Genomic DNA, 26,584 nt, shown 5'->3' with positions numbered 1-26,584 from the left:
TCGCACCGGCCCGGAAGGAGAGCCAACGCCGTGAGAGATTCCGGTCCGGTGCCGCACACGGCTCACGGGCAGCGTCACTCAGGGGCAGGAACGACTGAGAAACAGTGCCCTCTCTATCAGAACGCAGTGTTTTGTAAACATCCCTGGCATCGTAACGCGAGTCTGGAGTCACACAGAAGTTCCCACCGTCGCCTCCACGGAAACCGGAGCTGGGGACCCCGGAGGCGCTTCTGGGGGACCCTGTGCTGCGCAGACCCTGGGGTGGGGCACACACGCTCCGTGTGGAGCACCCGCCCCCACCCCACAGAGACGAGGGGGCCAGGACGGGATGGGCAGCTGTGCACATGCTTCCCGTGAAGCAAGGTCACCTCCACACACCCAGTGCCACACGCCCGGTGTCTGGCCACAGAGCCAACACTGACCTGCCCGTCCCCTCCCTCCTCGGTCTCTCTCTCCCCCCTCCCCACTCCCCTCAGTTGGCTGAGCCGGTGACCCAGCGGCAGGGACTGCCTCCTCCACCCCGGCCCTCCAGGAAGCCCGTCCTCGTCCGTCCCCCTGGCCCCAGGGGCGGCCGCACAGTGCCGAGCGGGGCGAGGACAGGCGGGTGTGGACACATGGCTGCCTCCATAGCTGTGGTCTCACGGGCACGGGACCCAGATCAACGTGCAGGGTCTACGCAGGCTTCAAGAACTCGGGGCACGTTTTCACTGGATGGCAGGTTCTGGTCCGGACGTGATCCTCGATTGTGACATGGCATTGGCACAAGGAAATGGAGTTTTCTCCAACAGCGTTCTGTTTCAAGGCGGCTTGTCCGACGGCACCATTTCCAGGAATTCGGTGTCGAGAGAAAGCTGCCCCGCCGTCCACAGGGACGTGACTGAGGTCGGAGGGGGGAGCCAGCATGGGAGGGCCACACACCAACAGGTGCTGGCGGAGAGGGCGGGCCCTGTGACGGCCTTCTGTTCCCGCTCTCCCACCCTGGGGTGCACGCGTCTTAGGAGACGCACCTTTCGGCACAGTGTCAGCTTCACAGCGGAACGGGGTGGCAAGCTGAGGTGCCCCCTGCCCCTCTAGACACCCAGCCTCCCACTGGCAGTGTCCCCACCGGAGGGGGGCGCTCGTGCCAGCCCAGGGGCCTGCGCTGGCGCGGCTCTGTCACCCTGCGTCCCCAGCTCACGCCAGGGCCCTCCGAGGGTGCCGGGCCCTCCACGGGTGCTGGGCCGTCTGCGGGGCTCGGACAAACGTGTGGCGACACTCACCCACCGTCCGTCCGAGTGCTGCGCAGAGCCATCTCCCGGCCCCAGACCCTCCGCGCCCTGCTGTTCGCCCTGCCTCCTCCCCTAGCCCCCCGGCCTTCTCACGGTTCCCGCACCTCTGCCCTTTGCGGGGCGTCCCCGGCGGGAGCCCCACGGCACGCAGCCCTTTCAGACTGGCCACTCGGCGACACGCACTTAAGGCTCCTCAGTCCTTTGCTGGCCTGTCCGTGCATCTCTTGGTCGGGTCCAATGGACGGACCACGTCTGTCCATCCGTCCTCTCGCCTCCTGCAGGACGTCCTGGTCGCGCCCACGGCGTTCATGCTCACCCCTTTCATTTTACTGTCTTTCTTCTGCTTTGAAGTCCGAGCAGGTCAGAACAGGCTCTTCGCCAGCAACCCAAACCACCTCAGACTAACCCCGAAGGAACGGAGCCCCTGACAGCGGCGATGTAACTGCCGTGGCCCGAAACCCTTCCCTGCGCAGGCCGCCCGCAGGCCCAGGGGCCCGCCAGCCTCCGGGTGAGGGCGCCTCGCCCGGACTGCACACCCCAGATGCTGCCTCCTCCCCTGCACCCAGCGTTATAGAAGACTGTGTGTGACCCACACACCTTCGAAACTGCTTCCCCGCCATCTGTTTGCTAGTGTCAGAGCCACAACATTCGGGTAAGGATGTACACACTTCACAGCCACCCCAGGAAACGCTACCCCCATGACTGCGACACAGGAGCAGACGCCCAGGCCGGAGGGTCCGTGCACGGCACAGACGGGCCCACACCCGGGCGCGTCCCATTCCAGAGGCTGTGCTCTGCTCTCTGCCGGACTTCCCCGGGGCCCGGGCCTTGTGCATGCAGTTCTCGTCGTCGAAGCTCTAAAGAACCTATTTTTTAAAAAAACCAGGGGTAATGTGAACTCACTATAAGGGGATAATGAATAAATGTCAGACTCTTTACCACGGCCCGAAATCCGGGGTCTGCCCGTGCCTACGAGGCGCAAGGTGCAATTGCGCGCTAAGAAACACGGGTTAGGACTTCAGGTTTCTCCTCAGAACTTCGGTGGACGACCCACCCCAACGTGGAGACGTCACTGCGTTCTGGAACGCACCTGCCCGGGAAGCAGCCCCAGGGCTGCCTGTGCACTCACCAACCACCTGCTCTGCGACCTAACAGGTGCAAACACAGAGGTGCAGGCGCAGGCCAGCGGAGCGGCCGCTCGGACACACACGGGACAGGACGGCCACAGGACCCTAGGGACCCTGGGCGCCCTCCCCCGGCCCCGCAGACACCGACGCGACGCAGAGGCGGCTGCAGGCACGTGCGCAGGTGCACAGAGGAGGTGACCGGAACTTTCTGCGAACACTGCTCACAGGTTCACCTGCACCACCCGCGGGGGCTCGCCTCACGGGGATGGCGGGGCACTGCCCGGCGTGTCTGTCTGTGGCTGCTGGCGGGAAACGGGACCACCCAGTGAGGTGAGAATGGTGGGAACTGGAGGGAATCAAAAACAACTACCATAAAAGGGTCTAGGAAAAAGCACTAAAAAAAAAAAAAAAAAAAGAGGAAACACACTCTGATGAAAACACAAAGTGTCTCCGGGACACCTGGGCGCAGGCTAACGCATCTGCACACCTCGAGGAAGCCTACAGCGGACGCCCAATCACGCAGCACAGGGGCTGCCGCCGGCCCTCCCAGCAGCCGGCCGAGACCCTCTGTCTTCCGGACAGTCCCGGCCCTCGGTAGACCAGACGTGGGCCGGAATGTCTCCTCCGACCGCGGTGCTGCCGGCACTCCGGAGAGACGAGCGGCGGTTCTCCATTCCAGGGCCTGGCCTCCGTCCGGCTCCTCCGCGTCAGAACGGCGTCCTGGCATCACCAGACGCCTCCCCAAACACGGGACTGCTCCGGCAGGGAGTCGACAGTCCTTTCCAGATTAAATCAGTGCCCAGAGCGCTGTGCCAGAGAATTGGGTAACAGGATGTGATAGGGCCTAAACAAAATTAGGTGCTCCTTTATATAACGCACCGGAACCGTGCCCAAACCCGCCCCGATCCAAGCCCGTTATCACCAAGCATCTGGACGCGCCCACGGGAAGAGGGAGCGGGCGGAGCCTGCGTCTGCGAAGCGTGCCCGGGACTCCGGGCATCTGCTGCGGCGGTGGGGACGCGAGGGTCCGGAGACCCGGCGGACGTGCATGGCTATGGCCACGCCCTCCCGGGCACGGCTGCAGACCGGGCAGCGCGGCCGCTCCAAGGGGGCGGCGCCCGGCCCGCCCTTCCCTGGGCACACGCTCGCCAGCCGCGGGCCGGGCACCGTCAGTCCTCACCCGCTGCTCAGCTGCCTGAGGTTCCGGGGCCTTCCTGCCGCGTCGCACAGCTGTTACTTCCAGAGGACGGAAACGGTTCTCGGATGGTGCAGAGGGGCAGGATTTAAGTAACTGAGAAATCCCTCGAAGACTGCATCGAGCCACAACTCACAGACTATGTGGACTAATTCTCTGTGACAGTGGACAGGGGACGTGGTTACCGAGCAGGTCAGAATGAGTTACACACACACACACACACACACAAATAGCTGCTGCCACCTGCCCGCCCCTCCCCACTCCCTCGACCCCAGCTCCGGCTGCTCCGGTGGCTCATGGTTTTGGGGGCTGCCCACCCGTAAATCGTGACCCATCAGCTTCAGGCGTTCTTTACCGAGTCTTACTATGATACGTGTGTATCCAGCACATTCGCACCTCCCCCTTCCTTTTCAGATCCTGGTAACACTGAACAGCGCTGTGTCCTCTGTTTCTTTCTCTAGTGACCACAGTTCACATCTTGATCCTTACTGTGCAAGACGAGGATGTCACTGTCACTTTCCTCAATGTGCTGCCCCCCCCCCTCCTTCTGTCCTGGGGGCGCCATCAGGCCTGCGCCGCAGCCTGCCTGCAGTGCGCAGTTGGCGCGGAACGGCCACACATCCTGCCCTCTGCTGACGCCCCGTCCCCGGCCGGCCCAGGCCCCAGAGCCCCTCGCCCCCCACCTGCCTTGCCCCTGGGCCGCCCTGCTCCGGATCCGCTCCGAGGGGGCAGGGGCCCCGCCCGCACCCCAGCCACCACCACTCTTTCCACGGCGTCCCAGTTCCGGAATCACCCACTCCGTGAACAAGAGCACAGGCCGAGTCCCTTCTGGAGTATCAGCAGAACCTCTCCTCAAGCCACACGTGCCCACATCTGGTTGGGTGCAGAAGGCCAGGTTAAAAATCGTTTTCCTCAAGGTCTGAAGGAAGTCTTCCACCACTGGGTACCGCTGTCTTCTCCCCCAGTAAGCCCCCTTCCCCTGTGACTACTCCAGACTATTCCAGGGAACCACGGGAACAGCCAAGGAAACCAGGACGGGAGGGTGAAGGCTCTGGAGGCACACCGGGGTGAAACCTCGAGGCTGTTAACTGTGAGGCCTTGAAAGAAGGCTCGTGTTTCCTTCCGCTCCTGAAATCTTTAGAAACGACTCACCTTGCCTTTAAAGAAGTGACAGAAAAATCTAGCACTGGATTCTAACACAAAGCTTTCCTGGGAAGACAGCTCTGGACTGGAACAGAGGCAGAAAGAACATATGCCCATTTTTTGAGACAGTATTTTGCTTTTATAATTTCCAAGTGTAGCTGGTGGAATCTTCACCTGCCCGTCTCCCTTATTCTTCTTGGCTGACCAGCAAAGTCAGCAGCCAAACAGCCTCACCCTGAGAGGAAGGGCTTCTCCTCGCCAGCTCGTACCGAGCCGCTCACAGGTGCTTTTCCCGGGCCTCCCCCCAGTCCCGGGGGCTGCCCTCCTGGACCCACGCCTCCCCCGGGTTTTGGGGGGACCCATCCGCCTGGCGCTCCCTAAGAAGAGGTGTGCGGGGAAACATTTTATTTACATCTCGTGCGTCTGGAGTGTATTTATTTCACCTTCGCATTGGGTCCCAGGCTGTGGCCCAACGCAGACCTCTCAGGTGGAGATGATTTCCCCCAGAGACACAGGAGCGTGGAGAGGCGCACCCTGCTGCCCCCCGGCCTCTTCCACGGCCGCGGCAGGCACCTGGGGGGCAGCCCACGCCCTCCACCCCTCGGACCTGCGGGCGGGCCCTTCGGCCTGGAGACCGACGTCCTTCGACGCCTGGAAGGAACCGGAGAGCGTTCTCCCCTCTGATTCCTCGGGCCGCTCTCTCCGACACTATTAGCCACAGCTGCATTTCCCGAACGCTCGTCTTCGTGTGTTTTACTTTCTGGGAGACCTACTCAACTTCCCGCAAGTCCTCGACTGCACTTTAAAATCTCAGCGAAGGAGCAACTGAGTATTCCGTGTGAGCCTCTGGAGCCCGTCTCAGGGCCACACTCCTCCTCCTCCTCCTCTCTGGGACTGCTCCCGCGCCGTCCCCACCTTCCCTGGTTGCTTCGGTCGTCTCCTGCTAGAGCCCGTCTTCCTTCCAGTGCTGGCGGCCCTTCGTCTTCCGTTCGCGCTCGGGGAAGAGGCTCCAGAATTCCCACCAGCGGCAGCGCCGGGGGCACGGGCAGGGCTTGTCAGCTGCTGCACCAGCACCCGGAGTCCCAGCGCGGGTGTCTCCAGCGGCCACTGCTGCCGCCGCCTTCTCCGAGCGCTCCGGCTACTCAGGGTCTTTGGTAGTTCCACACAGTTTTTAGGGCTGACTGTCTCATTTCTGGGAAGAACGCCACGGGGTTCTGAGCAGGACTGCGCTGAGTGTGTGGACCGCTTCGGCGGTGTGAACCATTTAGTCATGTTAGTCCTTCCAGCCCGTGAGCACGGGATGGCTCTCCACTTGTTTGTGCCTTCTTCCCTGTCTTTCATCAACATCCTGTAGTTTTCAGTCATGTCTGTAGGTTTTTCACTTCTTCGGTTAAATTTATTTCTAGGTATTTCATCTTTCTGATGCAATTATAAATGGGATAGTTTTCTTCACTTCTTTTTCTGATGGGTTATTTTTTGGTGTATAAAGTGCATGGGTTTTTTGTGTATTTTATGCCCTGCAACTGCAAAGAATTCGCAGACTAGTTCTAACAGTTTTGGGAGGAGTCTTTCGGGCTTTCTCTATATAAAAATCACGTCATCCACAAACGGTGACAGCTTTACACTCTCCTTTCCAGTCGGGGTGCCTCTGGCCCCCCGTCCCCGCCTGCTGCTGTGGCAAGGACTGCCACCGCCGTGCCGGACTGCTTCCTCCCTGGCCTCAGAGGAAGAGCTTCCGGCTCCTTGCTGTGGGTGTGGCGCCAGCTGTGGGCCCCTGCTTCCGTGACAGGGGCCAGCAAGAAGGAACCGTGGTCCCCCGATGTTTTGCTTTGACTCCTCTAATGTGGGCAGGACTGCCAGAGAAGGATTGCATTTGGCAGCTTTGTATCTACCAGGAGATATTCAGTTGGACATGTTTCCGGGAGACATGTCAGCAAATTATTATTTAGAAATCCTCAATTATCTTTTGAGTAAGATTTTAAAATGGAAACTATAGTATATATAAAAAATTACTTTCTCTAAGTTTCTTTCTACTTTGCAATGTGGGTGTGTCTGTGTTCTCTGTAGACCACTTCCCCCAAGCCTAGCTCCCATACTGTTTAAGAGCGACAGGGAGCGGTGCACCAGTCACAGAGTGGGTATGAAACCTCAGAACTGTAAAGCTGGACGGGCTCTCAGAAGTAATTCCATTCGGTAAAAGGAAGTTAAAATACAAACAGGGCAAGGCTTGCCAGAGGTCACAGAGGGGCTCAGGAGGGCTTAGAGGAGGAGACCCCGGCGTGTCTCTGACAGTGTGTGACGCAGCAAGGCCCGTCACCGGAAGGTACCGTGACGCCCTTCTTCGGTCAAGGAGCCCCTCCCCTCACCTGTCACCCCCGCGTGCAGCTACCTGTGTCTTCAAACATGACCGTGCAGTCACACAGGCAGAAGCAGCTTGATCCAAGTACACCAGCAGAATGTTCAAAAGAAAAAGGATGTTTCTCTTCAAGGCTAACAGCTCTCTGAGAGAATAATTCTTCCCTGCCATTAAAAGTTGTAAATCAGGCTAGCCAGCTGGCTCAGTTGGTTGGAGCGCCATCACATATACCAAAAGGCTGTGGGTTTGATCCCCGGGCAGGGCACATGCCCAGCTTGCAGGTTCCATTTCCCGTTGGGGCACCCCACCCCCCCACAACTCCCCCTGACTGGCTGCCCCCCACACGTTATATTCTCTCTCACAGCAGTATCTCTCTCTTTCCCTTCCTCTCTCTCTCTCTCTCTCTCATCAACAAACATACACTTGCCTAAGGATTTTTAAAACAGTTATAAATCATCTCAATTTTAAAAGGACAAAAATAAGCTATTAAGCAAATATGCTAAGTTATATCTATAAACATTTATAAAACATCAATTGATGCAAATAGATTTCTTTTTACAGAGAGAATACATTTACTGCCTTATCAAGTATATTTTGAAAGAAAAAATGAGTAATTCATTACAGTTAACAATCCCTTCTCCAGGAAGGATGCAGTTCACTGAGAGAGTGAAAGCTGAGCCTCGGGCCGGGAGGAAATCTCTGGGAGACACAAGCCTGACAAAGGAGTGGCACCGAAAACACACAGAGAACCTCCGAAACCCAGCAGGAAGAAAAGAGCCCCATAAAAAGGGGGTAAAACGTCTGAATGGACAGCGCACCGGAGAAGACACGCGATGGCGAAGCAGCCCACGCCGCAGGCCACTGGGGCGCCCCGCCCACAGGAGGGCAGCGTGGCACCACCGTGCCGGAGGACACGGGCCGCTTCTCAGGACACTGCACACGTTCCTGGCGACTGCCCCCCCCCCCCCCCCCCCCCGCAGAGACCAGCGTCGCAGCAGACGAGACGAGACGCGGCAGCACGTCCGAGGTGACTGTCGCTGCACCCACCGTCTCTACGACACCCCCAGAAGCTGTAGAGGACACGCGGGGCCAGCTCCCGTGACCAGCTGGTGTGTGTGCGCACACAGCTCTCACGCAGCAGGGCCGACTCGGCTCTGCAACGAGAAAGTTCGTTTCGAAAGAACAGCTTCTGGACTCAGCTCTCCCCTGATCTCCAGTTCCGACACTCAGGCTTATAGCACAGTGGGGAAAGCGCTGAGGACCACTGTTCTTGGTACCTGAGAGTGTTGACCTTTTACGCTTTCAAGGATTCTTGCAAGAAATTAATGCCGGGCAAACTAAACTCAAGTCTTGCTTTTAAATATAAATCCACTCCTTTTGAAGTGAATAAAAATATGCCAAGGAGCTACTTTTGCTACTGCTGAAAGAATGCCTTGTCCAAATGCCAAAACCAGTTTGAGCAATTAAGAAAAATGTTTGGAAGGAAAAGAGAAAATAATTTATGATTTGGAACTTCCACAATGATAAAAGTGGCATGTGCGTTACACCAGTTTCTTGCTCCTAAGTGAACAGGAAAACTCTCCTACAAACATAAAAACCAAACTCTTTCCCCAGATTTCAGCGGGAAAAAGAGAGCTGGCCGTTGTTACACAAGAAACACTGTTTGGGGGTTAGACACAAACAGGGAGCCATGCAAACCTTCCTTTTCCACTTTTCCCTGCAGCCTGAGGCAAGGTGGGAACCTGTTTTCAACGTTCAAAACCCGGTGGGGGTTACATTTAGGGACGCCCACACCCCAATTCTGACCCAGCATCTTACAGAGTCCGGTGACCTTCTCCCGGCGCGGGGAGTCACTGCCCTCAGGGGCGTCACCATCAGACACTCATGACGAGGACACCCGCGGCGCCGTGTCCTCAGCGCCCGACCCCTGAGCCTCGGCTGCGACCCCCCCTGCACGGAGGCGCTCGCTGGGTCGTTAGGAACGCTCACCTCCCAGCGATCGTGCTGGGAGAAACACGGCCCTCAACGTTCAAGAAGCTGCCAGGTTCACTACTTCTTTCTTTCTAATTAACAAAACTTAGGTTAAGGAAAAAAGAAGTAAGTTGTACACTAGGAACTAGAGATCATGTGAACAAATATGCTGGTAGAGGGATATTATGTGGACAATTTGTAAAAAAAAAAAAAAAGACAACTCTATACCCTTGAAAGTAAAGAACAGTATAAACCTTCTTTAACAAGGAAAAATAAAAACAGGTCCCACGGATGTTTATGAATACGAACCGGCTGAAAGAGTGCTGCGCGCACCCCAGAAACACGGTCCGGGTTCACAGGACGCACCACCGAACGGAACACGTGCCACACACACCAAACGCTCATTATCAGCAGCCACAAAACTGAAGGCAACAAAATAGGGAATGATCGGGAATTCTGTAATATTAGAGGTCAATCACACTGGATTTGTTGGCTGTAAAATATCACAGGAACAGTTCACTGGGCCCTGGCTGCGAGTTACGTCCCCAGACCTGGACGCCAGCCCCGGGGGAGGGCTGCCCGCGCCCTTCCGTACCCCGGGGGGCACGGCCGCCGGCTAGCCTGCTCGGCACCAGGGCTGGGCCCTGCCCCCTCCCACAGCCCGTCTGCCTAGCTGGTGCAGTCGCACCTCGCACACAATGCTCTCAAAGCATACGGTCTTCACGCGTGTCGGTGGCACGCTTTTTGTACACAGACGCTACTACCATAAGAAATTAGCCATCTGTCTCTTCGGGTACATACCCAGACAAAACAACTCCGCCAGAATCTGTATAAGATTAAGATTAACGGTGTACATTGCATATCATTTTTACAATCATAAGCTCCTCCAAAGTTGGTAGAACCCCAAACTTCTGTCGCTCCTTTGCAGATGCAGCAGCCAAGACTACATGTTTGTGCAAACACCCTGGAGCGCCAGCTGTGAGCCGACGGACAGCCCGCGGGTCTGGAGAGGAGAACGCAGGCGGACCATGAACACGCCCAGATCAGCGGCACCCGGCCCGGGCGGTCCTCTGCAGACGCAGGCCCGGCCTGGGCACCGGGCTCGGGCACCAGATGACCAGGTGGGTCTCGACTAACGCGCTGCCCCGTAGACTGCTCCCCGATCAAGGCTGCGGCATTTGGCCAGGGAGTGTGGGGTGAGGTCTGCTGCCAGCCAGCGGGCCTCTCATCCAACATCCACTTCCTCTCTGACTAATGCTGCTTGTGGCCCGACGGGTGTGAGCACCTGGCCGGGGGCCGGCGCCCCAGGTACACAGGGCGGCACAGGATGTTCCGGAGCATGACTCGCTCCGCCGTAAACAGCCCAGCCGAGACCGCCCTCGGGTGAGCCGAAGGAAGGTTCTTGTACTGCCAATTTAAGTAGGAGCTGACGTTTGGAAAGAGAGAGGCTGTTTACATCTCTATAAACTAGAAGTTTTAAAAGCTGTAACTTAAACATTGTAATTTGAAACTTTCACTTACCTTCCTAACAAAGAGTTTAGGGGAAAACTGAGCTATTGGAGATTTCCACTTTGTAACACTTTTATGCTAATGCCTCTGGAATCAGAAATATTGAACTTGACTAGTTGTTCTGTTGAAAAGCAAAAAAACTCAAAGGTCTCAGATTTTAAAAAAAATCCCTGGGCTTGGGAATCTCTGAGAAGGTAAAATTTTCTTTTTCGTTGAGTTGACAATTGTTAAAGCCTGCTAAGGAGAACTTTGATTAAAATCTGAATTCTGCCCTGGCTGGTGTGGCTCAGTGGACTGAGTGCTGGCCTGTGAACCAAAGGGTTGCTGGTTGGATTCCCAGTCAGGGCGCATGCCTGGGTTGCGGGCCAGGTTCCCAGTAGGGGGAGCGCGAGAGCAACCACACACTGATGTTTCTCTTCCTCTCTCCCTTCCCTCCCCGCTCTCTACAAATAAAATCTTCAAAACAAAACAAAACAAAACCCCAAAACCTGAATTCCATGCACTGTCAGAGCCCTTCCAGGTCCCCAGTCCTCTGACGCCATGATTCAGATCTCTGGGACACAGTGACAAGCATTACGGACACTGGCCAAGATCCCAAGACCCCAGGTTCCTTAGGAGCATCACAGGGAAAACATGACCACACTACATGTCCAGAGGCCCACCCCAGGGACAACTCGTCAAGGCCAGGACAGGCACAACCACACGGCTGCGCAGCCCCAGTAACGACCAGAGACGCTGCCCCCTCCTCCCCACACCTGAGAGCGGGCCTGGCGGTAACGGGCTGGCCTAACGAGCGCTGCCGTGAGCGGTGGCAGGGGGGGCCTGCGGGCTGGTCCGGGCTCTCCCGAGCTGGTTCCCTCAGGCAGCAGGCTGGGCGCCCGCGGGGGGAAGAGGGAGCAGCGGGCCAGGGCGGGCTGAAAGGTGCAGTCTCAGGACCTGCTTCAGGGCCCCCTGACTGCTGCTCTGCAGGACTTGACCGTACGTCGCTCACTCACAACAGGGCAGCCGAGTTCCAGCCCCGGACAGAGGTGGAGGGAAGGCGTGCCCGCAGGCGCCCACATGCTAAGTCTCCGGTGCCAACTCGGTGCAGAGAACACGAGCCGGCCGACCGCCCGCAGCCTGGCCACGCATGGCATGTGCCGCCCCCGCGGCCGGTGGGAGGTGCCGTGTTGCACAAAAACGCCTGCAATGCTCCCAATTTGTGCCATTCACAAAACACTTCTGTCCGAGGGCTCAGGAAACAAATCCTAAAGGCAAAGAAACTTCTTTATCTACTTAAGATTAAAATCTGAATTTGTTTATTCAAAGAATGTATGCCAACCTCCTATGAAGGACTGTGCTGGGCACGGAGGGATGTTTGAAAGTGGGTAGGGCCCCAGTGAGACAGCCCTGTGGAGGGGCAGGCCGCACGCCGACAGGGGGGCGCCCAGCTGAGGGGCGCGTGAGGGCCTCCTGCAGCAGGGACCTCCACGGCTGCTCACGCCTGCTGGACGGGCCTCTGTTCGGGCAGAGAGCCGTCACTAGGGGGTTCGAAGAGCACCTCTCCGTCCTTCACATGAAGATGCCCGGGAGGCCGGCTAGTGGCGGCTTTGGACGGAAATCTGACGACAACATTTCTTACTAAAATGTTCAATGCTTCCCCATTGCTCAAAGGACGGAATCCAGGTCAGGTAACACCCAGTCCTTTGTATTTGTCTGACCCACTTTTCCTGCTTTATCACCAGTTACTTCCATGCGTGGACCCTTTTTCCATTAACACTCCAACCTTCAACAGAGCCTAGAGCACACTGCGCTCTCTCGTGCATCTCTGCTTTTCCATCTGCCAGGGGCCCCGCTCCCCCTGGGGAGCCCTGTCTACCCAGGGGAACTCAGCTAGTGCGAGCTGCCCCCTTCTCTACCCCCCACAGTGCCGGGTGCCTCCTGAGCCGCTGCTGCGCGGCCACATGACACAGAACCTAAGGTATTTACATACCCGTCCCTGTAACCTGCACTGTTATTCACAACGCCTGGGGAATCCAGCACGTGAAGGAGGGGCAATAGTTCCTACCTCCCGGCAGCTCGCACTGTGTCGGGGGCGGGTGACAACAGGTCGCTAAGAGCAGATGTGAGACAAATGCCCGTGGAAACGGCGAGGCTGCACCGCGCCCGCTGAGTCCGGGTGCCAGGGTGCCAATGAGCAGGCAGACTTGCCTGCCCCGAGACTCAGCGACGCGGCCGCCCTGGGGAGGTCACATGGGGTGAGGGCCCGGCTTCCGCCCCAGGCTGCCAGGGACGGGCTGCGGGGGCCCCGGGCGATAAAGCGGTTTTGTGGGGCTCCAGACCCCTTCCACGGCGCTGCGGTGCTCAGAGAGACAAACTGCACAAAACAATGTTTAAAACTAGAAGATGCCCCTGAAGGGAATGTTAGGACTGACATTGTAAAAAATCCCCACCTGACAGTGTGCTTGTTGATTCGGGGGGGTGGGGGGAGACGGACAGACAGACACCAGTCGGCTGCCTCCCGTGCGTGCCCCACTGGGGACTGAGCTCACAGCCCAGGTGTGTGCCCTGACGGGGAATCAGAGCCACAGGCATTTTTTTGGTGTAGGGAATGATGCTTCAGCCCACCGCAGCAGCCGGCCGGGATACGACAGACACTTCTGTTGGTGGAATGACCTGGAACCAGCTCACGAGTCCCCCACTCGCCCCACGTTTGCGCCCCACTGATGGAGTGTGGGGGAGCGGTCGCTGTGCGGGGCGCCTGCAGCACGGACCCCCGTTCCTCCCCAGGAGACCTCAGTTTCTGGGTGGAGATGAGGTGGCTGCTCATAGTAAAATAACCACCAAAAAAATCAGCTAAGAGCTACACGAGTGAGGCCACAAGGTCTCGAATCAGAACGGCGGGGCAGCTGGCCGCAGCAGCGTTTGCACGGATGCTAGTGCTCCCGCTCACCCGGAAACAGAACACCGCCCAGCCGCCCGCCCCCCAACAGCGCCACCTGCAGGCCACGAGGTGTCCGGACTGCTCCAGGGTCTTCACTCCCAGCGGGTGTCTGACGGGTCACGGAAGGACCCAAACCAGCCAGATCCTCACACACGGACCCAGATTCACATCGTCTCGAGACTCGTGCCGGAGCGCACAGGCAGCCGGAGTGGCTGTCACTGCCTTCCCCAGGTGGGAGAAATGTTCATCAGCAAGACAGGAAGCCAAGGCTCCCTTTTCTCTGCCTTGAGGGCTCCCTCCCGCCCAGGGAGCCGCGCCCCTCCTGCGCCAGGGGCAGGCTGCGCAGTGACCGTCACCGTCCGTCCGGCACGACGGCCCTGCGCTCCAGGGAGGCACAGACCACAAAACGGAGTTCCGGGGAGACACATCGTGTTAGCAGAGTGGGGATGAATCCTCGCAGACGGACTTTACACGAGGGGAAAGCTTTGTAGAACTTAGTGTGACACGCATTCAAGTAACCAACTGCTTGTAAAGAGACTTTCTGGGGTAGATTCGCAAGTGGATTTTTTTTTAATTCCGAAGAAAAGGGTAAGAGGCCAACCCCATCATCACTTAACCTTCAGGAGGAGTATCTGGCTACCAGGACGGTGCAAACGGCGTCACCCACACGCCCTGCACTGGGCAGCCCGCAGGACACTGCGCGGAGACGGGCCCGGGCGACGCGAGGACAGAGGTGACCACAAGGCACTCCCGTGCCGGGCGCTGGTTCTCAGCGCTTCGACATTTACCTTCTTTCAGCCTCGAAACGTCTCAGTCACACAGACAGTTTACAAATGAGGAAAACGAGGTCTCAAAGAAGTCAGTAACGTGCCTGAAACTACCCTGTAAGGACCTACGATTCTGTCAGAAGTTAACTGCCACATTAAAATGCTTTCTTCCCCACCTCACTGCCCCTCTCGGAAGGGGACCCCTGAAATCACGCCACGTGGAGGCACTGCCGTGGCCGCCTGCGCCACGTGTGGTCGGTGCCCGGCGCGGACAGGTTCTCGGTCTCACGTGATGCCACGAGCACTCAGGGAGGGTCCCCTGCAGTGCAGACGAGCCTGCGGCTCCCCCGCCCCCACGCCAGCAAACCCTACCGGCGAGGGAGCCCTGCCCCTCCCTGCCCCCCCTCCCCTGCACAGGGCGTGCAGGTGAGGAATCCGGCAAGGGCTTTCAGGTGCACTCCTTTGTGATTGTCGGTTTCCTGTCGGTGGGTAAGATAAAAGTTTTCCTAAAGTAACCGGGATCATGTGATAAAAGACAAATGAAAAAATGGAGTGGAATCTGCTACAAATAACTTAAACAAAAATCAAAGCAAAAGCAAACAATAGCTACAACTGAAAAAGACTTATTATTTCCTCCTGAGCTGAGTTCCCATCTGCTTTTAAACGGCAACATGTTTTTCCACTAACTGGGAGCGGCAGCCAAGATGCCAGAGACAGTGGGGTCCTGGCCACGGCGGGGCGGCCGGCACAGGCCTGGCTGGAAGACGCCCCTGCCAGCCCCCCCCCCCCCCGGGGGCTCCCCCGCGGCCGCATCCCTCCCGGGCCGCTGCAAACACTCCCCTGAGGACTGCAGAACCACCCCAGTTCTCCAGTTCTCCAGACCGGCTCCCCCCTGCGTCTGGGGAGAGGCCCCGGAGCAGTGACTGGGAAGGGTGTGAGGAGCTGCTTCCGACGGCGTGCTGGGGAGGCTCTCCCAGAACAGGGCCGACCGGGCAGACAAGGCACAAGGGGGACAGAAACCCCGTGTAAGTACCTTCCCAGCCCTATCACCCTCCACACTGAAATTAGAACTAAAACTGAAAAACACTCATACAGTCAGAATAAACATTTTATGTCCATAACAAACAGACTGCCAGCAACTCCCCATCCCTGGCTTACCTGGCCAAGGTCCTGCTCCTACCGCTCACGGGGCGCAGGTACATAAAACTGCCTGTATGTAGCTTTGATTCACCCACTCTCCCGCGAGGACAGTTAATCGACCTGGGACTTCATTTCCGCACAAAAGGTGCCAGAGAGGCGCCCCCCACTCCCACTCCGGGAAGGAGGCTAAGCCCCGCGGGGCGCTCGGCCGCGGAGGTGGGGGTCCTCTCCCGACGCACGAGAACACACGCCTGCTCCCCCCCAAGGCGGTCCTGAACATCTTTCCTCCTCCCTCCAGTCCAGCAGGCGTCTGGTAAGTGGGTGCCGTGTGGCAGGCTCCCTGCTGAGGGATGCGGCCCTGGCCCGGGGAAGGGGGGGGCCAACCAGTTACACGGGCGGCAGAGCCACGAGTCCGCAGGCGTCAGGTGCCCGGTCCTGGCTCCGACTTTGTTGCACCGTGAAAACAAAAGGCAAAACGGACTTTAGCTCTCAGCGCCACAGCAGCATTTCATTTGGGTGGAAAGGTGAGATCTTATATTTTACCTGAAGCTGCATTTTATCTGTCTTACATTTCCTATTTATTAAGTTTAAGACTTTAAAAAAATGAGAATAGTTCTGCAACCACCGGGCACCCCCCACAAAGAAGATCATTCAAAACATGACACACACCTGTCCTGGCCAAGCTGGAGCCCCAGCACTAGTAAGACACAGCTCCGGAGTGAAGTTTCTGTGAAGCTGTGACAAGGTGCTGACTGTAACTAGAGCCACGGTGGCATCCCCTCCCCTGCCCAAGCATCATGGGGCACAGACAACGTGGTCTGAGCATGGACAGAATGTTCCGCTCCTTTTCCCGTGACCATTTTTAGCAGATCGGATATACACATTAACCAGAAACGAGCGTGCTCGTATTTTGGACTAAACAAGGCACGCACCTGGAGCACGAGCACCCTGGCGCGACCGCCCCTGGCACCACCTGCGCGCGCTCTCCTCTCGGCAGACAGAACCTCCCTGGAGGCTTCGGCTTCTGCCTTGCTCCTCCCTGTCGCCGCCGCAAACTTCCTCTGAGCAGGAGGGCACGCTCCCACCTTGCTAACTGCTCTTCCTCCCACTCAGGTCGAGTGGGAGATTCACGGCGTCTCCTCCCCACCGTGTCCTGGAGCCTGGCAGATCACGCCCACGACGCCGGGCCTCGGTCTCACACCCGAGAGCGAACCCCGAGACGCGGCAGCAGCAGCCGGTGGCAGGGTGCGTCCGCGTCCACGTCAGCGTAAGGACGGCCCCCGAGGAGACGCGCACCAGAACGGCCGTGTGGCGGGACCTGAAGCGCACGTCACCTGGTTCTCAAGCCACTCTCTGCGTGGCTCTCCCTCCGCCCCCCGCAACGGGAGACGCTAAGTGGGTCGTATTGTGTGTATCTGTTCTGTCCACATTGTTCTGAGGCAGCACAATGAGCGTGCTTGGACTCTACCTGGCAGCTGCCACTAGCCACGACGGTGCGACAGACAAGTTCGGTCGCGGGGTCAACCGACCCTGGAGCTCTCCGGGCGCCACTCGCCGTGGGCGCTGCGCTCCTCTCTGGGTGTACGGGGACAGGTGAGGCCAGCAGCCAGCAGCACAGAACACACAGTCCGGTCTGCTAGGTAACTCAGGGTGGAAAGACTCCATGATGTTTTGCTTAAAAAATATCCATTTCCCAGTACAAATCCAGACCAGTGGTATTCAGAGATATTTTTGGGTTGACTTTGTCCTTTTCTTAAACACTTGTAGGAAGATGCACAATTATTCTAATGGAATTGTATTTTGTAAATAAAAATAGCCCAAGTAAACAGCTGGTAAGGACAGAAGAAAATGTTTACCTGCCCTATTTAAAACTTCCCGATTTTCAGAGTTCCTGCTGCTATTACCGAGTCTATTCTCAATGGAGGGCAGGCTGTCCCCTTGCAGGTTTTGTGAGAGAATTTTTTTGGTTAGTCCACAATCAGACTGAGCTCATGTTCCAGAAAGATAAAGGATAACAACACGCTCTCTGTGGCACATCTCCCGAACTCCCAGTGCTCTCACTACACCCTCACTTCACCGTCACGGACTCAGGGAGAAAGCAATCCAGGCAGCTGTCTGACGTTCCCACCTGCTGGGTCAAGGGGCCGAAGTCCAGGGAAGGGCGAGTGGTCGGAAGCTGCTGGGTCAAGACGCTGCAAAGAGGACCCCTGCTCCAGCCCGGCGTTCTCCCCCCAGATCTCGCCACCTCTCTGGAGCCGGTGTTCTGTGCACGACGGCAGGAGCCGGGCACCAAGAGCCGCGATGGGACGGGGGCCGGGCAAGATGCAGCTGCACACAGTGACCACCCGCCGCACAGCGCCTTTCCCGTCCTCGGACTGTCCCGCACACCGTGACCTAAGCCCAGGGCAGCCAGCACCCCAGCCTCCGCCTCCCTCCCAGTCCCACACACCGTGACCTGGGGCAGCCAGCACCCCAGCCTCCGCCTCCCTCCCAGTCCCGCACACTGTGACCTGGGGCAGCCAGCACCCCAGCCTCCACCTCCCCCCCGGCCCACCCCGGTCGTTTCAGAGCCCTCTCACCTCTGCCCCCGAGTACGTGTCCGTCTGCAGGATGAGCTCATTCAGGTCCACGTCCTGGCCGATGGGCATGGAGTGAAACTGCAGGTTGAAGATCTCCCTCCGCGTGGCTGCGTCGGGCAAGGGCACGTAGATGATCCTGTCGATTCTCCCAGGCCGCATCAGCGCCTGGAAAGGAGATGGGCGACGCGGGTCAGCGGGCCCAGAGTCGACACCCTGCCGGCCCGGCGCCCAGGGAAAAGGGTGTCCGGATCTCACGAGCGACCCCTGTGGGAACACAGTACATGAGACACTTACGGGAGACCCTGCGATCCACTTTAAAGGTTCAGATCAATACACAACGTTCAGGGTGCTTTTGAAAACAGAAAAGCAGGATTTCTGGGAGGCTCCCGTCAGGTCCGTGAAAGGCGACCCCTGTCTCTCAGGGGATGCAAACGCGACTGGCACTCATCGCATCAAGAGAGATTTTTTTTTGGTAACGACTTCCTGCAGCAACTCTTAAAACACAGGGTAAGCTGCTGCAGAGCGCCCTCAAGAAGCACAGCTCTTGCAAAGGACTCCAGGACTGAAGGCAGTCACATAAAGCTTCCTCGTGTTTTACTGAAGGCTGGCGCTTACGTTATCTGAGAGCCGATAAACGCCTCTGCTGAGGAATACGGAATAGGCGCCACACACCCGACATGTGCCTGGTACTGGGAGACAGTGTGAGCAGACGCAGGTAAAACCGACGGTGGTGGTGGTCACACACGTCTGTGAACACGCTAAAACCACTGAACATCAGGGCTGCCAGGTGCGAGGGAAGACACAGGTGAGGCGGGGCTCCCCTCAGACGGGTCTGCACCCGCATTCGGCGGAGGAAAATGACGCCCGCCAGTGAGAGTCCGGGCCTCACCCGGCGCCACAGCCTCACCCTGCGGCTGCTGGAAGGGCTTCTCTGCCCACTTCCCGTGGTGACACCCACTTCCGGGGGGCGGGGGGGGGGTGCACTCCGGTCACCCCTGGGGCCAAGGGGGTCTCCGGGCTCCCTGTCCCGGGTTCACAGAGCAGTTCAGCCCTGCACGCGTCTGCTGAGCACACCCTACGTGCTGCAAAGCTCCGACAGCTCCCAGGGCTCTGCGCCCTCGCTGGGTGGCCGTGCCGGGCTGGCTGGGGGGCGCTCAAAAGCTCCGAAGGCACTTTAACGTGTATTCACACCCACTGACGTGTGTGTGCATTCACACTGCAAGCCCACTTCGCATGTATGTGTGTGTGTGTGGCCCCCACGCATGCATGAACTGCACACCTCGCTTTACTGCTCAAGTACGTAGGAAGAAACGCGGAGAGGCCGTCCTCTCCAGCGACAGGCGCCGCCCACCGTTCCCAGAGACCCTGCTGCTTCAAGCAGCCGGGGAGACACGACTTCCAACCCAAATACTTAGCTTGGCAAGTTGGTGCTGGGTTGACTGACGCTTTTATAGCCATCCTCATTCCACCTTAAATATCGATATGGAGAGATGGTTTGTTTTTTGCTCTCTACTTTTTTTTTTGCTGAAGGTTTGAGAGAACAGGAGGGAAGGGGGGGAAGGGAAGCAAACGAGTGTGCCCAGGGCAGCCGTGACGGAGGCGGCGGGATCCCGCCCCTCCAGGGCGCCCTGCCGGCGGGCCGGGCGGGGGTCCCTCCGTGTGTGTGAGCGCAGAGGGAAGGCCGGCCCTCCAGCCGCACGTCACGCGTCTCTAAGGAAGAGCCCGCCAGCCTCAAGTGCAAGTCCGCCACCTCCTCTAACGGAGCATCTGACCGAATCCCTCGCGTGGGCCGTGGAGCAACGCGGCTCCGGGCACTACAATTAACGGTACTCTTCACACAAAAGTTCTCCAACACGCAATTCTGCCTTAATGATTTTTTAGAAAAATGGAAGAATTCTGTTTTGCATTACTCAATACTGCTCCTTGAGGTCAGTTAAGTGTCTTCATTTGCCTTTTTTGTCTTGTTCTGTTGTTGTAACGAGGGAGATTTCCTGGAGGAACAGCGGGGCGCTGGCCTGGTTTTCCCGGCTTCAGGGCGACAGGAGGAACGGACACTGGTCCCGACCGTGTTCTTCCGCCTTTTCCCTGACTCTGCGTCGGACCAAACACCCTCCCGGCCCAGGAGCGTCCCCGAGGAACCCCACTGCCCCCCACGCCGGGATGTGCCCTCCATTCTCCGGGCTCTGGGGCTCTGCCAGCACCATTCACACAAGCCCGGCTTCCTCCGCCTGCTGCCAGCCTCGCTCCCCACCTCGTCCCGCCCCAGCCCCTGCCCGGCCTCTTTCCCCTCGCACAGCCAGAGCCGTATGCACTCCACCCGTCTCCAGGTCTGGTCACTCCCCTCAGCGGCGTCACTCCCTCAGCGGACTCCAGTCTGTCTCTGTCCCTCTGTCAGAATGACTCGTTCCCAAGATCACTGACCTCTGGACTGTTCAGTTAACAACACACACACATGCGAGCACGAGCGTGAAACTTTTTCCTGCCTGTATCTTGCCTCAACTTTCAGCAGGATTAAGAAGCTGGTTTTGCTCTTAAAACATTCTGAACCTCTGCATGATGCCTCTTGTTTCTCCGGATGCTCTTCCTCAGCCGCCCGGCTTGCTGTTCCCCCCACAACCCTGCCTGACTCTGAAGGTTGGAGCCCTTCGGAGCTCAAGTCTAACTTCTTCTTCTCCGTCTTCCCTCGCCCGTCCACCCCTCTGGCCGGCACCGGCACCCGCCAGCACAGGCCTCCCCGACACCGCACAGCGGGCCCACACCTCTCCACAGGCTCCAGACCCGAGTCCCTAACTCCCTACTGGGCGTCTCCATGTGGACACCACGTGCGCACACCCGAACCAGCACGGCCAGCATCATCCACGGTTTTCTTCTCCAACTCTGTGACACCCCAGGACCCCCCATGCTCAGTGAGTGGCTTTCCGCCGACCCAGAAGCCCGGGAACCGCGCGTCTGCCCTCCCATGTTCCACTCTCACAGCTGCCAGATTCTGTGGAGCCAGATACCACACCCCGCCCACTCGGTCCCACTCCCACTGCTCAACCCACCCCCTCACGGTTACCCTCGCATCCCTACTTGTCACCCCCGCCCCGAGACTGTTCCTGCAGAACGCAGAATGGTGAAATGATTGTTTGATGCCAATGGTGACTGCGGCCACTGTCCACCCACCCCGTGATGCCTTCCGCCGTTCCCCACTGTCCTCAGAATAAAGAGCACACTGTGTGCTCTCCTCTCCCACCTGGCTCTCCAAACACTGCGCCCCCCAGGGTAGAACACTCTCCAGTATTCCACTCTCTCTCTTTCTGCTAACGCGGTCCATCCATTCTGCACGGTCACCTGGGCGCCCAGCGACTCCAGCTGGGGAGCCGTCCCTGCCCTGCCGGACCCCGGGAGGCACCGCCGGTCCCGCATGCTTTCCCAGCCTCGGTGTCTACACCCAGCACTGAACGCCTCTAATTAGTCTTAAACACTTAACGTTATTTAGTAGAAGCGCTCCATACCATCGTGCTGGATCTTGTCACGTATGTGTTACTTCACTTGATCCTTGACAACTGCAAGAGGCAGCTGGACGACAACACTGCCCCTCCTCGCTAGGCTGAGCTCTGCGAGAGCAGGAGGCTGTGTCCGCATCACTCGCTCGCCCGCCCCGATGCCCGGCCAGGACCCCCAGGTGCTCGGGGAACCCTGCTGGCCAGCTGCCGCAGCGCTCAGACGTCCGGACCACCACACACAGCCTCCAGTCCACTCACCTAGTAAGTCAAGGTCATTGTACAAATGTTCTGTTTTGTGTGGCTTACAGAGGAGAAAAGTGGCTTTTCTCCTAGTCACACCTAGTTTCAGATCCTTAGTTTTCCACTTGGGAGCGGGAGACGTTTACTCCCAGCTCCTGAGGCTTCTCTGAGCGCCGTCTTCACTGCTTACTCTAGGACGGGGTGATGCCGCTGCCTCCGAGGACCGCCCTAAGGGTCAGGTGTGATGGTGTACATCAGACCTGTCGGCACAAGCCCCAGCACACGGCACGTGCCAACAAGCGGAGGCTGGCACTGCTCGGCACACCCGCTGTCCGGCCTGTCATCACCCCCCACCTCAGCACCCTGCCTGCGCAGCAGGGTCTCGGTGAGTGGTCAGAACGACCCCCTCGAAGCCAGAGGCGACACTGCAGTTCCCCTGGCCTCACCCTGGAGCCCAGCAGTCACCGGCTCGAGTCCCCTCTGCTCAGGGACCGATCCACACTGCCCGTCACGCCCCCACCCACGGCCCTGGGCTGGAAGAGCTACCCGGGAAAACTTACGGAAGATCATCCTCTCCTATAAACCCTGCTCCTCCTCCACCTTCGCATGGAAAGCGACAACAAACAGTCTGTGAGCAGAGCAAGCAAAAAGGCCGTAAGAAGCGAGTGCCCCTCAAATCTGGGGGCCGTGTTTGCTCAGTACGGCCCCCCGGCCCCACGGCAACGGCACTCCGCCGTGTCCCCGGGGACAGTCCCCTCGCGAGACCGCGAGGGCAGCTCTCGAGGTCTTCCAGTTAGGTGCGGCTGTTAGAGATGCGTGTGTTACGTGCATGTGTGTTTTCACGCACACACCACATACAAGCGCAAGTACACCTCACCTTCGGAAACAGGTGACGTGTTTGTTTCTCCGTGCTCACTCTCACACGTCAGCTATGGGCATGGGTATCACCCACGGGAAACATAAAAAGGAATGATGTGAATGTCTCGTGTTTCTCACTGGTCTGGCACACCAGGTGCCGGTGCAGGTAATGGTGACTCAGGAAGCCTGAGGAAACCAGAGGCCGGAGGAAACCTGGGACCGGAGTTCCCCGGACGCTGCTCCGTCCTGGCCCTGCTCTCCGCTTCCTGCCCTGCCCGCATCTTCACAGGAAAACCCCGAGTCAGACTTCCTCGAGTCCGTGCACCCATGTCCTCCTGGCACACGGGGCTTCGTGCTTGCTTCTGCCGGGCAGGGCCGTGGGGCGGGGCCCCTGGGACCTGAGCTGAGGCCCCACTGCCCGCTGGGTGAGCAGGGCTGCTGCGTTCGCTGCCCAGGACGCACGGGCCGGGGTGCACGGGGAGGGGAACGTGAGTGCTGAAGGGTCACACGCTGCGACCCAGGATGCCCCGTCTGACTCACTTTAAACCCCGCAGAGCTGATTATGCAGTGCTCTTCAAAAAAAACAACCGCTTCTAAAAATAGCCAGGAAAAGCGTGCGTGTGTCCCGGTGCAGGCTCTGGTGTGGGCGGGACAGCATGACGCACCGTCACTCACAGCATCCTCCCCCCAGCGGGCCACTCACTCCGGCTCCAAGCTGCAGTTCCTCCTTTCCATGTTTTTCAGCTGAGAGCACTCCCCCTCTCTGTGTGCCTAAAAATAAGCTGTTGAGTCCGAATATTCAACGGAGAGGGATGGTCTCCCTTTCCAGAAGTTCACCAGGAGAATGTCCGAAACACGGCTGAGTCCTAAAGAAGGAGTACACCCTGACAGTCTCAGTGTGGCCACCCGATCCCTGATGCCACGGTGGGCACACCCCCGCCTCCCTGCTGCCCCCCCCCCCCCCCGAGGGCTCCACCCACAGCTCAGCTGTCTGCAGCCCCTCGCCCCCTGAGCACGTCGCCCTGTGCAGGCTCGCCCTTCTGCTACTGTGCGAGGGTGGGGAGGGGCGCAGGACTCTGAGTGGGCAGGAAGGTGGGGGGGCGGGAGTGAGGACACAGCTGTGCTGGAAGTTTACGGTAAACCACCTCTTACGTACGAGGAAGGTCACAAGCCATACTGTTAACACACAGCCAAGTGATGCACGTTCAGTTTATTTTTAAAATAGAAGTAACTGTACTGCTCTCTCTGAACAAAAAGTGACTCATGTGATTGTAAACAATTTCAAAACAATACTGACTGACACTCATTATGTGACAGGGCAGTAAGAGGCTAGGAAAAGTCCTGGGCAGATGGCAGGGGGAAACAGGACGATTAAGCAAGGCCAAACAATCTGAGCAGCTCACAGCCAGCGGGTGAATGGCAAGGCCTTTCCCCCCTCACCAGGACCCTGAGAGCAACCTCTCTCCGGGGGCTCCTCCCCAGCCTCTCCCCTCATCCAACACTGCCCGTCCCCTCTCCCTCCTCCAACAGCCATGCGCAGGGGAGGGTCCAGACCCACGGGTCTTCGTGTCCACAGCGCAGCAGCTGCAGCACATGCCAAAGGGCCGTCACCAGAGCCGCGCAGGTGCACAGCCCCGGCCCGTCACCCCTACCTGCGGCCCATCCTTTGAAAGGCCAAGGAATGGCACTCGGCGTTCTCCTTACCTTTTAAGGTGACTCTTAGGAACAACCCCACACCCCCAGCAACATACATGTTCGAACAGTTGTTCTATTCCCTCAGACACGCCAACTGGAGTTCCAATGTAAAACGATGCATCTTTTACAAGGTTGCCAGGTCTGAGAGAACGGAAGCTCACAAGGCAGAAGGACGTGCTGTCTTTGGAGAGAAGGAGGCGCCGGGCTTTGGCGTGCCCACCAGCTGCCCCTCCATGAACCCCACGAGCTGCCTTCCAGGCAGGAAACGGCAGGGTCAGCCTGCCTCGTTATCGGAAAAGCCACGATCTGGCCCAAGTAAACATAAACCTCTCATCCTGCATAATTTTCACTCAACTTTTCTATTGCTTGTGTTGAAATCACCCTTTACCTTAACTATTCTGTAGTCACAATATTCATCTAAGATGAATCAATATATTATCAGTACCAATGAGACTGTTATCAGTTTTAAACTAAAACAGAAGTGCATGGATTATCCTTCTCCAAAATAACCCTCACCGTGGAAGTCCTAGCCTGTGATGTCATTAATTGTTAACACCTCTGGGGATTTCGGTATTACACTCCTGTGAATTTGTGACTCTGAATACTTATTAGCATTCTGAATGATATACTCTTGTGATTTTATCGACCTTCCCAGAACACCCAGTACCCTGTGTGACAGGACGACACGTTCCCCGAACACTGACGTTCGGACTTCCTCCGCCAGAAGTCCCTTTGCCACCGCCTGAAGGCGAGTCCTGATAATTCGCCGCGAGGCTGACACGACACTTCCCTTCTATGTAAGTTTTTAAAAGCAAGGGCTTGTTGTGGCACAAAAGGATGTTTTATAGCTCGATAACAATGAAAGAGGAACACGTTTTTATCTGAGAAAATGAAAGCATCCCAAGTGTAAGACCTCCATGTGCACGAAAACACGCTCTGACGTCCCACAAGGTGAACAGGCGCCCCAGCACCCCGGCACGTTGAACTCAGGTCCCAGAGAAGGCGGCAAACGTGCGAGAGGCTGCCACGCGCAGGGCGCTCTGCTAAGAACCGGACTGCCTGCGTTCTGGAGAGACGCTGATACCTCTAGGAGAGAACAGTGTCGCCGAAATCTAGGTCTAGGCTCCAGCTGGAAAGAGCTCCCCTAATTAACGGGGCCACTGAGTAGCTACCAGTTTTCCAGATGTTACACTAAGAAGCATTATTGGCCTTGTTGGTTGTTATTTAAGCTAGCGGTTTTAAATAAAAATGACTCTTTTCCTACAATAAAATTTATAAGGGAAAATTCACAGTTATAAAAGCATGTAGTTTAAAAGAATGATTCATAATGATTTTGTTTTATAGTTTACAAAGGATTTGCAGTGTCTACATTTCAATTAGAAAATAAACAATTTTAAGAGGCAGGCAGAGGTGGTGTCATTTCCTCAATCTGACGAAGAGGAAATCGACACAGAGTGGCTGGGGGCCTGCTTGGGACCCCGGAGCCTAACGGGCGGCAAACCGAGGGCTCCCATTCAGGCCTTCCGGCACAGCGCAGCGGCCGGTGGCAGGCCCTGGGGGCACTCACCGTGGCATGCACAGGATCTGCCTGGAGCACAAGCAAATCACTGTCCTGCAGTCACTACACCGGCACCTACGATGACAAAGCAGAAGCAACCGCACCGCTGCTTCACAGACCCTCAGGCTGTCGGAGACTCTCAGGCTATCGCCACAGAAAGGCCGCGGAGGCCAAGGCCAATGACACCAGGCGGGCCAAGCCCCAAGTGCATGTGGGCAGAGCTGGGCCTGGAACCCAGGGCTCACGCAACAGCACGGGTGGGCCCAGTCTGTGTTGTAGGCCACTCAAATTCAGACCGGCTACTACTACTTTTAGGAAAGTTGTGAAAAACAGAGGGAGAGAAGGAGGAAAAGGGGGAAGAGGCTGGTGGAGCCTCAAATTCAGACTCTGGGCCCCTACAGAAAAGGTGTGCTGACCCTGTGGAGACACCAAGACCTGAGAACAAAAAACACCACCGCCCCCTGCCCCCCTACCCCCCAGCCCTGGTGTATCAGGTAACGGCACAATCCTAAAATGTAGTTAAACTTCTTTATAAAGGGAGAATTTAGACACAGTATTCTTTTCTCCTTCAAAACGCTGACAAGTTTTAAAGTAAATGGATTTCAGGTTGAAAGCACTTGTATTCTCAGTGACTTCTCTGGCCACAGAATCCTGGGATTTAGTACCTGTCTACAACGTGTAAAAGCTAAGGACCAGAATAGACGATTCTCCTACGAATGCAAAAAGCACGCATTTACCTTGCCTAGGTAATCCGCCCCTCAAAACCC

General features: G+C 57.5%; 1 protein-coding gene across 1 annotated transcript in view; it reads right to left on the bottom strand.

Annotated features, from left to right (window-relative positions):
- SPATA5 (spermatogenesis associated 5) overlaps positions 1-26,584 on the bottom strand; it is a 128,246-nt gene that overhangs the window by 6,071 nt on the left and 95,591 nt on the right. The window contains exon 15 of the mRNA XM_028521236.2: positions 17,979-18,143. Coding sequence (XP_028377037.1) covers positions 17,979-18,143 — 165 coding nt within the window. The remainder of the gene's footprint in view (positions 1-17,978; positions 18,144-26,584) is intronic.

The sequence above is a fragment of the Phyllostomus discolor genome, chromosome 8 (genome assembly GCF_004126475.2).
Source record: "Phyllostomus discolor isolate MPI-MPIP mPhyDis1 chromosome 8, mPhyDis1.pri.v3, whole genome shotgun sequence".
In the NCBI taxonomy this organism is placed as follows: domain Eukaryota; kingdom Metazoa; phylum Chordata; class Mammalia; order Chiroptera; family Phyllostomidae; genus Phyllostomus; species Phyllostomus discolor.
This window is presented reverse-complemented; position numbering and strand designations above follow the sequence as displayed.